This window comes from Lithobates pipiens, unplaced genomic scaffold (assembly GCF_037356315.1).
Source record: "Lithobates pipiens isolate NorthernLeopardFrog02 unplaced genomic scaffold, aLitPip1_a1.2 Scaffold_3, whole genome shotgun sequence".
Taxonomy (NCBI): Eukaryota; Metazoa; Chordata; class Amphibia; order Anura; family Ranidae; genus Lithobates; species Lithobates pipiens.
In genome coordinates, this window is record NW_027507790.1 from 197,550,806 (window position 1) to 197,565,145 (window position 14,340).

General features: G+C 44.4%; 1 protein-coding gene across 1 annotated transcript in view; it reads left to right on the forward strand.

The window, feature by feature from the left end:
* The window catches only part of ELOVL7 (ELOVL fatty acid elongase 7), a 53,147-nt gene that overhangs the window by 22,689 nt on the left and 16,118 nt on the right, over nt 1-14,340 (forward strand). The window contains exons 2-3 of the mRNA XM_077462683.1: nt 6,628-6,704; nt 12,626-12,816. Of these exons, the coding sequence (XP_077318809.1) occupies nt 6,641-6,704; nt 12,626-12,816 (255 nt within the window). The 5' untranslated portion in view covers nt 6,628-6,640. The remainder of the gene's footprint in view (nt 1-6,627; nt 6,705-12,625; nt 12,817-14,340) is intronic.

The following is a 14,340-nucleotide window of genomic DNA, read 5'->3' on the forward strand; positions in this document are numbered from 1 at the left end:
GCAACAACGTTTTAGTTGGGAGGTTCACATCATTATAGCACTTTGGAATTTATATTTTTTTAGATAGTAACTAAAACATATAAAATTAAGTGTAACTATTATAATGTGAATTATTGCACTTGAAGTTAATTTTCCACCACCCCTAAGTCCATGTCTTTACCTTTCTTTGTGTACTGGTGCACAGTCATGTTGGAACAAGAAAGGGCCATCCACAAACTGTTCCCCCCAAAGTTTGGAGCATGAAATTGTCCAAAATCTCTTGGTATGCTGACACCTCAGTTCCCTTCACTGGAACTTAGAGGCCAAGCCCAGAGCCTCAAGAATAACCCCCACACCATAACTCCCCCCCCCCCCTCCCCTTCCACCAAATGATTTGGACCAGTGTACAAACCAAGGTCCATAAAGACATGGCTGAGGGAGTTAGGGGTGGTAGAACTTGACTGTCCTGACCTTCTGGGATGAGTTGGAGCAGAGACTGCAAGTCAGACCTTCTCATCGAACATCAGTGCCTGACCTCACAAATGTGCTTCTGGAGGAATTGTCAAACATTCCCATAGATGCTCCTAAACCTTGTGGACATTCTTCCCAGAAGAGTTGAAGCGGTTATAGCCTGTAAAGGGTGGGCCAACTCAATATTGAACCCTACAGACTAAGACTGGCCATTAAAGTTCATGTGCGTGTAAAGGCAGGCATCCCAATACTTTTGATTATGTGTGCGTGTATAGTATACCAGGGCTCGACAAACCCCAGGCGCCAGGTCGCCAATGCGACCAGAAATCGCAACCTGGCGCTTAAGCTGCCACCAGCCCACTCGCTATTGATGCCCCAGACATGCAGAGCATAACACTGACTGCCGTCCTCCTCCCTCCTCCACACTCAGCGAGTGTGTGAAACTGACAAGCAACGGAGAGAGGAGGATCTGTCAGATTTCAGCCTGATGTCTGGGTGGGACCCGGCAGGGGTGGGGGTGGGACCCAGCAGCTATCAAACACCAGCCAATGGGATCTGGGCGGGCTGCTACGTGTATGTGGCCCCACCCCTTTTCTTAAGCAGCCCAATCATTGGCTGGTGTTTGATAGCTGCTGAGTCCCGCCCACCCCGGCCGGGTCCCGCCCATTCCGACATTAAGCTCAATTCTGACAGCTCCTCTGTTACATTTCAGTAACAGTGCTCTGTATGAAACCTGCCAGTGCCATCTGACAGCGCCAACCAGTGCCATCTGCCACCGCCAATCAGTGCCACCTGCCAGTGTCAGTGCCAACTGCTACTGCCAATCAATGCCACCGCCAACCAGTGCCACCTGCCAACACCAACCAGTGCCAGTGCCAATAGTGCCCCCTGCCAGTTCCAAATCAGTGTCGCCTGCCAATGCCAACCAGTGTCACCTGCCAATGCCATCTGGCAGTTCCATGTGCCTGCCAGTGGCAACCAGTGCCACCTGCCACTGCCCATCAGTGCCACCTGCCACTACCAATCAGTGCAACATGCCACCTGCCAGTGCCACCGACAACCAGTGCCACCTGCCAACACCAACCAGTGCCACCGCCAATCAGTGCCACCTGCCAGTTCCAAACCAGTGCCACCTGCCAGTTCCAACCAGTGTCACCTGCCAGTGCCATCTAGCAGTTCCACGTTCCTGCCAGTGCCATCTGGCAGTTCCACGTTCCTGCCAGTGCCACCTGCCAGTTCCATCTGTTGCCAGCCTTACTCTGAAACAGCGTTTCATTGGAGTTATTGACTGGGTGCTCCATTGTGAGTTAGGGATAGGGGGTGAAAATGAGTGGCCTTACCCCGGGAGCTGACAATCCATACCACTCTAAAAAAAATAACAAAAAAAAAAACTGGCTCCTAACTTTTTTAACCGGCTCCTAAATTCAAAGAAAATCTGTCAACCCCTGTAGTATACATACACACACACATATATATATATATAGATATCTCTATATTACAGTATCTCAGAAAAGTGATTACACCCCTCACGTGTTGTTAAATGTTTTATTCTATCATTTTATATGACACTTTGCCACAATGTAAAGTAGTGAGTGTACAGTTTGTATAACAGTGTACATTTGCTGTTCCCTCAAAATAACCCAACACACAGCCCTTATTGTCCAAACGGCTGGCAACAAAAGTGAGTCCAACCTTAAGTGAAAATGTCCAAATTGAGCCCAGTTAGCCCCCCCCCCCCCCCCCACGGTGTCATGTGACTTGTGTTACAAGGCCTCGGGTGTGAATGGGGAGCAGGTGTGTTCAATTTGGTGTGACCTCTCTCATACTGGTCACTGGAAGTTCAACATGGCACCTCATGGCAAAGAACTCTCTGAAGATCTGAAAAGAAGAATTGTTGCTCTACATAAAGATGGCCTAGGCTATAATAAGATTGCCAAGACCCTGAAACTGAGCTGCAGCACTGTGGCCAAGACCATACAGTGGTTTAACAGGACAGGTTCCACTCGCCATGCTTGACCAAAGAAGTTGAGTGCATATGCTCAGCATCATATCCAGAGGTTGCCTTTGGGAAATAGACATGAGTGCTGCCAGCATTGCTCTAGAGGTTGAGGGGTTGGGGTGGGGGGGGGGGGGGTCAGCCTGTCTGTGGTCAGACCATATGCCACACACTGCATCAAATTGGTCTGCATGGCTGTCATTCCAGAAGGAAGCCTCTTCTAAAGAGTATCCACAAGAAAGCCCATAAACAGTTTGCTTAAGACAAGCGGAATAAGGACATGGATTACTGGAACCATGCCCTGTGGTCCTAAGAGACCAAAATAAACGTATTTGGTTCAGATGGTGTCAAGCGTGTCTTTGGGGGGGGACCAGGTGAAGACACAGACAAGTGTGTCTTGCCTGCAGTCAAGCATGGTGGTGGGAGTGTCTTGGTCTTGGGCTGCATGAGTGCTTTTGGCGCTGGGGAGCTACAGTTCATTGAGGGAACCATGAATGCCAACATGTACTGTGACCTACTGAAGCAGAGCATGATCCCCCCCCCTCCCTTCAGGGACTGGACTGCAGGGCAGTATTCCAACATAACGACCCCAAACACCTCCAAGACAACCAGTGCCTTGCTAAAAAAATCTGAGGGTAAAGGTGATGGACTGGCCAAGCATATCTCCAGACCTAAACCCTATTGAGCATCTGTGGGGCATCCTCAAACGGAAGGTGGAGGAGAGCAAGGTCTCTAACATCCACCAGCTCTGTGATGTCATCATGGAGGAGTGGAAGAGGACTCCAGTGACAACCTGTGAAGCTCTCGTGAACTCTGTGCCCAAGAGGGTTAAGGCAGTGCTGGAAAATAATGGTGACCACACAAAATATTGACACCTTGGGCCCAATTTGGACATTTTCACTTAGGGGTGTACTCATTTTTGTTGCCAGTGGTTTAGACATTAATGGCTGTGTTGAGTTATTTTGAGGGGACAGCAAACTTACACTGTTATAATAGCTGTACACTCACTACTTCACATTGTAGCAAAGTGTCATTTCTTCAGTGTTGTCACTTGAAAAGATAGTAAAATATTTACAAAAATGTGAGGGGTGAGATAGATATATGCCTGCAGGGTACACGTGTGCACCGCTGGCGGGCCGCTTCTGCTGTGATTATTCACAGCAGAAGCAGATCTGCTTGTGCCCGGTACTCAATGTCCACTGATTGTCGGGCAGATGTTCAGAACGGAGCTCCGTTCTATGTAAACTAAGCAGAGTTCCATTCGGACAGAGGAGAAGTTGGACTAAAGTCCCTCTCTTCCAATAGTGAAAGCAGCACACATGGAAAAACACAGGCTAGGCACACAGTTAGCCCCTTCCCATCCAGTGCCTGCATATTTTTAGCACTGATCAGTGTATTGGTGTCACTGGTTCCCGCTAGTGCTGCTCAATTCTGGCAAAAAATGAGAATCGCACTTTTTTTTTTGCTTAGAATTAAGATTCTCTTCTGATTCTCCCAGTGTAACATCATCTTTCACATTGTACAAATAAATTGGGCTAACTTTGTTTTTAGTCTTTTCTTCACAAACAATTGCATTTGAAAGACCGCTGCACAAATACAATGTGAAATAAAATATTGCAGCAACCACCATTTTATTCTCTAAGGTCTCTGCTAAAAATATATATATATATATATATATATACACAAATAATTATAATGTTTGGGTTCTAAGTGTCAGAAAAAAGGTTTAGTCTTTTTAAGTGGTTAAACTGACCTCATTTACAGATGGAAGTTTATTCCTTTGATCTAAGAACGAAATGTTACTTTTGTTTCTAGTTATGGTGGTTTTGAGATAAACTTGGCAGGCTGCCTGGATTATTAATTATATATATATATATATATATATATATATATATATATATATATATATATTTTTTTTTTTGTCAGTAAATGAGCAGAGAACTTTGTGCACTTGTTGCATAGAATCGGAAAATGCTGTTTTAAGAATCGGAGGGGAGTAAAATCTAAATTTTTGATTTTTAACAATCTTGCAGCTCTAGTTCCCACAGAGCGTCGGTGTCCAATTGTCCACCACAATATCGCAGTCCCACTATAATTTGCTGATCACCGCCATTACTAGTATAAAGATGATCTGATGGGGATGTGCCCTTCTCCTGTCCTCCCCTCCAATGAGAAAAGTTCTTTCGTTGCTCATGAGATACAAATGAGGATATAATTACCGTATATACTCGAGTATAAGCCGAGATTTTCAGCCTCTTTTTTGAGGCTGAAAGTGCCCCCTCGGCTTATACTCGAGTCACCGCTGTCTGACTGCTCGATCAGCGTATCGAGCAGACAGACAGCGGCCATTCTAAAATTCAAAAGCCGCGCCTCCGTCTCCGCCTCCGCCTGTGATAGGCGGAACACTGAATTTCCCAGCAGTCAGTGTTCCGCCTATCACGGACATCCGCTCATCCTCGTACTACCGACGAATATGAGAGGATGTCCGTGATAGGCGGAACACAGGCTGCTGGGAAATTCAGTGTTCCGCCTATCACAGGCGAAGGCGGAGGCGCGGCTTTTGAATTTTAGAATGGCCGCCGAGAAGAGCGGCGATCCTGGAAGGACGGAGGAGGCTCGGGACGACGGCTCGGGACGGAGGAGGCTCGGGACGGCGGCTCGGGACGGCGGCTCGGGACGGCGGCTCGGGACGGCGGCTCGGGACGGCGGCTCGGGACGGCGGCTCGGGACGGCGGCTCGGGACGGCGGCTCGGGACGGAGGCTCGGGACGGCGGCTCGGGACGGAGGCTCGGGAATTGACTTTGTGGGTATTAGTCTAGCAGAGCTCTGTGCAAGGAGCAGTATAAAGGTAAGAAAAGGGATCCTCCCGTCAAGTTCTCCTTAATTATTTTGCTGATAGCGATTAAGAAAAGTAAGGGCTGTTTTAGAAGTTAATTGATCAACCTCTGTGTGCATTGTATTGTGTGACTGGTATAAGTGTAAAATGATTTCATAAACACTGGTAAGCTTTAAAGTGCAGCAAGTCCATACAGGATTTCTACACATACTAATTGGCATTGTAGATTCAAAAACAAACAAACTATAAACTATGTCCTTATTCTCCAATAATAATCCATACAAATCCCCTACATAATGGCCGGTGATCTATTTTTTCATGAAATAGTTTCTCACTGTGGGTTTTGCTTCCTTGTAATGCCAAATCTTTCCTTTCCCCCATATCTTTTTGATTGGAGCAAGCAGTGCACATTAGTCGTAGTCACACAAGGCTGCACGGACACACACACACAAGGCTGCACGGACACACACACACAGGGATGGATGGATGGACACACACACACAGGGATGGATGGATGGACACACACACACAGGGATGGATGGATGGATGGACACACACACAGGGATGGATGGATGGATGGACACACACACAGGGATGGATGGATGGACACACACACAGGGATGGATGGATGGATGGACACACACACAGGGATGGATGGATGGATGGACACACACACAGGGATGGATGGATGGACGGACACACACACAGGGATGGATGGATGGATGGACGGACACACACACAGGGATGGACGGACACACACACAGGGATGGACGGACACACAGGGATGGACAGCCATGTCTCACCCTCGGCTTATACACGAGTCAATAAGTTTTCCAGTTTTTTTGGGGGTAAATTGGGGGCCTCGGCTTATATTCGGGTCGGCCTATACTCGAGTATATACGGTATATAATTTGTGTGCCCCTTTCACGACTTGTCTTGGGACTGCAAAGTCCCATGGCAAGTCGTACCCCATGAATTCCAATGAGTACCATTCATATCTGTGTGACTTTTTAAGTCGCACTGACTTCAAAGTAGTCCCTGTACTACTTTGGTCCGACTTTGATGTGAGTTGAGGTCCATAGACCTCAAGTTTACACAGACATTCCCTGAAATTGCGGCTGCAAAATCTTGTTAAAATCGCGTGAATTTGAAGTTGCAGTAGTGTGAAAGGGACCTTAGGCTTGTTCATCACATAGTAACTGGATTGGCACATGTTTATACAGTCATACAGGAGCCTTTAGTTGTACTTTAGGCTGGAAATTGCAGAACTTTTATTCATATAACATTTTTATCTGCCATCATCTACAATCCCATTAATGTAAGAATATATGATTTTGTTTAACAGAACCCAGTTGAACATGGCTTTCAATGACCTAACTTCCAGAGCAGTACTTCTTTACGACGAGTGGATTAAAGATGCTGGTAAGTGATCTCCATATTGATTTTGATTTGTCCTTGCAACATCAACCATTCCATATCTACAACCGTTGTACACTTCTATTTTTAAAATGTACAAATTTTTTTATGGTTAGTACAACCTCAGTTACCCACTGATTGTGCCATTTTTCTTTCTTTTTTTTTTTTTTTTTTTACACAAGCCTTCTGACTAGAAATATACCAGATGAGTATCCTAATGAAGTAGTAGACACTGGTTGGTTTAAAATTGAACTTCAGATTTATCTTCTGTCTTGCACAGTTGTACAGGTTCCTCTCCTGTATTGGATTTACTTGCAGATTTACCTGCACATTGTTAGAAACTCACAGGTGCATCAGAAGTTTGGCTGGAGCCCGCCTAATTTCTTGGCTCTTTTCTTTACCAACCCCAGTTCTCATGTCCTATTCATTCACTGGGTTTCAGTTCTTTTTTGAAGACTTGGCACCACGTATGGATGTTACCTTGGGTATTCTGCCAAGCAATGCCGACTCCTCCAGACTGACATCCACCCATGAAGGCATTTTCATATTTGTATTATGTCTTGCAATGGCCCACTGCTTGCATCGGGGCTGAAGTTTCTTCATCCGACAACCGATAGACCATAAGAGCCTATGGGTGATGTTGCCTCTTCATGGCATTGCTAGCTGTTGAAAGCTCTTTCCCCTACCCTGCAGCCAGTGCTGGCTGATGCAGGGGAGATCACATGACTGGGCAGGAGCGGCCTGAAAATAGGTAAGTACCGTATTTATTGGCGTGTAACACGCATTGGCATATAACACGCACCCCAAGTTTAGGAGGGAAATTTAAGGAAAAAAAACTTGCATTTAAATGCCCATCAATGCAGCCTTATCAGTGTCCATCTGCAGCCTTGTCCATCGTTGCACCCTTGTCAGTGTCATTTGCAACCTTGTTCATCATTTGCAGCCTTGTCAGTTTATTTATTTATTTATTTTTTTGCTGCTTTTTCTTTTAAAAATGGCGCCACCGAGATACAGAGCCAGATGTAATGTGTATCTCTGGCAGCTTTCGGCCGCCCAGAACAGCCGAAAGTGGCTGAAAACCGCCCAGAGGCTCACAACGACGGGTGATCAGCGTACCTGCGATTTTTTTTTTTTTTTTTTTTTTGTTTTTTTTTTTTTTTTATTTTTTTTTTCCCCTGATTTTAAGGGGAAAAAAGTTAGTTGGGTATAGCCTTATATTCCACTTTAAAGCGGAGGTCCACCCTAAAGTGGACCTTCCGCTCATTGGAACCCTCCCCCCCCTCGGGCGCCACAATTGGCACCTTTCGGGGGGAGGGGGATGCAGGTACCTGTACAGTACAGGTATCTGCACCCACTTCCGGCATAGATTCTGCAGAAGGTACGCCCCTTTCCGCAGAATCTATGCCCCTTTCCGAAGGTCCCCCGCTGCCTGCTGGGAAACACACGGATCCCAGAGACAGCGGGGACCATCCTTATTGTGCAGCGCGACTCGCGCAAGCGCAGTGGGGAAGCGGAAAATGAAGCCGAAAGGCTCCACTTCCTGATTCCCATACCCAAGATGGCGGCGGCAGCACCCGAGAGACGATCGAGAGATCGGCTTCGGGTGCCGACATCGCGGGCGCGCTGGGCGGGTAAGTGTCATTTTTTTAAAAGTCAGCAGCTGCAGTATTTGTAGCTGCTGGCTTTTTTTAAAAAAAAAAAAAGGCTGACTCCCGCTTTTAAAGCTGAACTTTAGGCATACATACAAGACATATTGTTGCAGCTCTGTAGTCATAAAGGCCACATCTACGCTTGAGCTTTCTGCAGTTCAAAGCTACAAAACTCTCAAGTCCAGTTGTTTTAAATGGTGCCTGTTCGCACTCAGCTGCCTGAAAAAGTACAGGAGCTTCTTCTCAGGCATTTTGTTATTTTTGGTCTAATAGACCTCATTAGGATTGTCTGCTATTCATATTTATATATATATATATATATATAATTTATTGGCCTCATTCACACTTGTGCGACTTGGGACTGCAAATTCGCATGACAAGCCATACCCCATGATTTCCAATGTGTATTGTTCATATTTATGTGACTTAAAATAGTCCCTGCACTACTTTGGTCCAACTTTAATGTGACTTGAGGCCCAATTACCTCAAGATTACACAGGCATTGCTTCAAGTCATGTCAAAGTCATGTGACTTTCAGGTTGTGCAAGTGTGAATGGAGCCTAAAATCTATGTGGCCAAAAAAACAAGATCCTGCAAGAAGATCGCAAGAACATCGCTCCTATAATGTGCTAAAAAGCATGTGCTGACGATAATTATTCTGATTAGAAGAGAATGCATAGTGACATGGAGATGAGCTCTTGACTTTGCTGCTTCTCCTTGCACTGTCCAGTTAGACTGGGAGGGTCCAAGATGACCTGGACTCAGAGGAAGTAGGGTGAGTGATTTTGACTATCAGATTGAGGATATAAAAGAGGGTACCACAGGGAAAATCTTTTAATTGAAGGGGAATATTGCAGAAGCTGGTAGCTTATGTTTTAAAGGGCTGTTCGTTTTTATCTCTGTTATTGGCAGGAGTTCTGTCTTAATCAAAAAGAAAGAAAGTTCTATATCTTCTATTTAATAAGTTCACACCTTGTTACTAATACAGGAGAATGGATTTAGAATGAAGTCCTGCCAGGCAGTTTAATGTGTTCACAAAGCAACGTTCCCATTATCTGACTCTGATATATGAATAACTAAGTGGATTAGTGATTTATAACGTTTATATACAGTGCTGGCTGAAGTCCAGCAGCAAAGTCAACATCAATGTCATGAAGGTGGTTGTACTGCCTCTTATTGTATTGCTTGCGTCCTAGTCTACATATAGGCTTAATAATGTATAAACTACCTTCTAAAAAAGTGAGAGATGTCTCTAGGGTCGTCTAATGTCTCCTCAGAGGTGATAATTGCCTCTTTGATGACCATTTTTCTGGTAATGTTTTCAGAATTCCTCCTTACTCTTTGGTCACCATTAGCTTGTTGGCTGTTTCGGTTATCTGTCGGCTGAAACAACCAGTCATAAAAGTGAAAGAATGTGAGAAGGTTTGTCAGCTATACGAAGGAAAGCACTCAAGGGCAGCAACAGTGGGCAAAGAACAGGAGTCACAATGGTGTGGCCTGAAAATAGCCTGAGAAGTTACATGGGGGCATTGAGAAGTCCTGCTGCCACTGCCTACCTTCCCTTTAGCTTTCTTAAAGTGTATGTCCAGCCAAAATGTGTTTTTATCATTTTGGTGGCCTACTTTCTATCCAGTAGCCAAAATGTTTTCAATCTTTTGTTTTCCCCTCACGTCCTGTGCTGGTGACAGACAGGAAATGATGGTAAATCGTCAACTGCTTGGACACAAATATAAAAATATTTTTTTAGTAGAATAGGGGAAGGCTAGATCCCTCTCAGCTTCTTATTGCTGTTTAGGTCCCTGTTACTTCCTATCTGGCAAAACCATTGTTACTAGGACAGAAATTAGGGAAATCCTTTTAACAGAGCCCTGGACAACTGTAAAAGAGGTTCTAACCTTTTTTTTTTCTAAGGAAAAATGTAAACCTAGACGTACTTTACCAATTTTTTTCAGCTTTTTTTTTCCCCCTCTTTCTTGAAGCCGAGTCTCCAACCAAAGATAAGCACCAGCCTTAACAGGCCTGTAGAGCTGGACAGTAATCGTGTTCATACACTCTTTTTGATAAATGATTGATCGATAAAAATGATATGCCACACACGGGGACCTGGATTTCGAACAATAATTTAAGATACAATCCTAGTTTTATGATCTTAAGGCATCAATTGCATCTCTTTTTGCATATAATCTCATAATCCCATCCAAAATGTAATCATATTTATTAACAAAGTATTGCAGTGATTCCAATTGATAATTTTTGCCCTGGCCATTGGACTCTTGGGAATGCATGAAGGTAAAAAAAAGTTGGGCCTTTACAACCACTTTAATTTTCCGGATGTAGGCTTTTACTGCTCTGTGAAAAGTGTAGCCATTTGTATTAATGCTGGTCCACATCTAAATTCCTACTCTCCGCCTCCCATATTTATTTATACAGAGGATGATTTTGGTCACTATGAGCAGCTATCGGGAAAAGATTGCCTGACATTACAGTGGAAGTAGTTTAGAGCAAAGAAAGAAGAAAAGTTGATTGCAGAGTTTGGGGGAGTATGTGCCCTCGCTATGTTGATCATGGCCTGTTAGTCAGTGAACACAATACATTATTGTACTTGTGACAGTGCAGTGGGCACACAATATGAAATTCTAAGCCCCTACACAGCATGGTGGCTGAAGAAGGAAGAAGGTCCTCTAGGTCAGGATTAAAGGAATTGTTGCTCTGAGCAGCGTCCTTAACCCTTTCTGGCTATTTAAATGTTTTTTGTATATTTTTCATATCTTAAAGGGTCAGTCCACTGAAAGGTGTAGTTTCTACTGTAGGTGAAGTCTGGTGAACTGAGTTTGTGACTTGGAGATTGCTGTGACCGCTATAGATTTCAAATCACACAGGAGTCTTGGGAGGCACTAGATGTTCGGGTTTTTCTCCTGGATCTGAACCAAATATACGGTGTTCTCCCAGGTGTTATGCATCTCGTAGAGACCTAATGTAGCAGTCACCCAGCAGCAGATTCCCCACAGTATGCCAAGCCCACAAGTCTCATGATTGGTCATGTGGTGCTTCTACAATGGGCAAAGGAGAGGTCCACAGAAGAGTAGTGCTACGTTCCTCAGTCTACACACATTATCAATGTTTTTTTTCCCCTATTGTGTGTACAGAGCCATCTGCCACCACAAGCTTTCTGATAACCATCCTTCACTTGCCTAACCCAGAAAACCTTCCAGGCGATGGAGCCAAAAGACTTTTGTGCTGAGGCTCAGGCTGGTGGTGGCCATAGGACAAAAGAGTCTAGATATCCATGAAAGTTCACTGTGCAGATAAAATCATCACTTCTCTTTGCACTTTTCAGGTGCTATAATCCTTTTTTAAAAACTGACATAGATGTAAATATAAAGCCGGCCAAAGATGGTGTGATTATTTATTTTCCTCAAACCATGGGTTGGAGAAAAAAATAACTTAATTCCTCCCCCCCCCCCCCCATCAACACTAAGCTATTGTGTTCTCCCAGGAAGGGGGAACCATGCTTGCCAAGAGAACTCGTGATTATTGCTAGTGGCAAGAATCACATAAAAAAAAAAAAAAAAAAATCCAACAGGCTGATTGTACCAACTTGATCGACCGACTTGTGTACAATCACCCTGCCCATAAATGGTTCAAATCTTGTCTGGTCTCTGTTGAACGCAACTGAGATTCAAACCATCTATGACAGGCTTTAGAAAGTTGGAGTAAAAATTTTGGCCCCGGATCTGGGGTTGACATACCAAAAACAAAGTACTTGCGATGGGAGTGGGGGAAGTGAAGCTCAGTTGCTTATTTATTGGCAGCAATTGTGGCAGGGGCGCAGCCCTTTATATAATAAGCCTCTCTACATTCCAGAGTTTTCCACCATACCTGTGGGCCTAGGTAAAGGGGCAGCGCAAGGAACTGTCAAGTTGGACACTAGGACTGGGATCAGGACCAATGGGAGCAGACAAGAGATGGCAGGCTACAGGATCATGGCAGAAATCAGGATCAGGATGAATAGGCAAAAGGGTATCTGGTTAACAGGCAAAAATGCAAATCGAGGGATGGGTTACAGTATATACCTTCTGAACTACTGATGGCCACTGGATCTGCATGCTTCAGCTCAGGGAACCACAGTACCTCCAGCAGGTGATGCAGGTTCTAACCATAAATGAAATAAATGTAATTGAGTGAATTAATCGTATTCTATTTTATTGTTTTTTTTGTACTATAAGTTATTGTGAGTGTAACCTAAAATGATAGTGTTTTTTGTTTTAATCTTTCTAGATCCACGTGTGGAGGACTGGCCACTCATGTCCTCTCCAATCCCCCAGACGATCATTATTTTGGCATATATTTATTTTGTCACTTCGTTGGGTCCCCGGCTAATGGAGAACAGAAAACCTTTTGATTTGAATAGGATAATGGCTGTGTATAACTTATCCATGGTTATTTTCTCCTTGTACATGTGCTATGAAGTAAGTTCACACTAAGTATATTCAAGACATGACCCTTAGAAAATTAATGGAGGGGTGTAAGAAGTTTAGGCTAAGATAGGCAAGTACACCTTTTGCTCTTGTACTTGTTAAAAATTCCTCTCTCAGCAATCTACACTTATCAGTCTTAATTGGGATCATTGCTCTATTTCAAACATGATTTTCTGATTGCTTCTTTGTGATACTGACTAGGACTTGATGTAGGTGTACAATGCGTGCATGCATCTGTGTTCTTGGAACAGTGGGGAAAAATAATTATTTGATCCTCTGCATATTTTGTAAGTTTGTCCACTTACTGTACAAAGAAATGAAGGGTCTATAATTGTTATGATGGGTGTACAGTGGAACCTTGGTTTACGAACATAATCTATTCCAGGAGAATGCTTGTAATACAGAGCACTTGCATATCAATGCTAGTTTACCCATAGAATTTAATGGAAGCGAAGATAATCTGTTCTGCATTGACTTGTATTGCATGCAATACCGCATGTGGCCAGAGGTGGGGGGGCCTTGGAGAGCCTCGGAAATACTCAGACAGCTCGGCTGAACTCGGAATCTGAGTATTTCCGAAATGTTCCGACTGTCACCCCCGCACCTCTGGCCAAATGCAGTACTACACCCCCTATTAGTTTGAATTCTGCTGGTTTTGGGAGACAACACTCTCACAAACCGAGTCAGAGTTATTATAAATAAAAATAAAAATAAGATGCTGGTCTTTCAAAACGCTTGTTAACCGCGTTACCCGAGGTTCTGCTGTATTTTAAATGATATGACAAACAGAATATAAACTCCAGGAAAAAAACCACGATACAAATGTTATAAATTGAGTTGCAGTTCAGCGGGTAAAATAAGTGTAGCAGAATCTCCTGACCTCTTCCAGTCTAATGTGAACCTTCACGGCCAAAGATAGCTGACATCCTTCAATATGTGGTGGGTTGTGAGGCATAGTGGGTGCAAAGGTGGTAAAAGTCATTGGGCACCAGACACTTCTTGGATGTGAAAGAGCACTTTGCTTTCCTGTGCCCCAGAATCAGCCAAAAGCGGGCTATTGGCCACTATTGGCTGACATGGCAGAGCCACTCAAGGCTCTGGACAGATCCCAATAATAATGTTGAGATCCACCCGGCTGCCTAACTGACAGATGTGCCCAACCCCTCCCCAGACTGGGTCTCCAGTGAGCGTAACAGAGTAGAGAGCGATGACTAACAGTCACTGCTCTCAGCTCCAAACAGGCCAAGAACTTAGCAGTCATCAGGCTTAGAGCTGATGTTGGATAGCTGCAGCATCATTCTCGGGATAAGTTGATCTCCAGGAGCTGCTGGTTTCTAACATTTTTGGGTGTATCAGATAGTGTGTCTCCTGCTAGGTGCTGTGGCTCCTCCCACCAGCCTCTAAAACCAGCCATTTGCCATGCAAATTTTAACTGGTTCTTTAGGAACAGACCGAAATTTGCTCACTGGGTGGCCATGTCTGCCTGCTTTGTTTGACAAAAAAAAAAGGAATCTG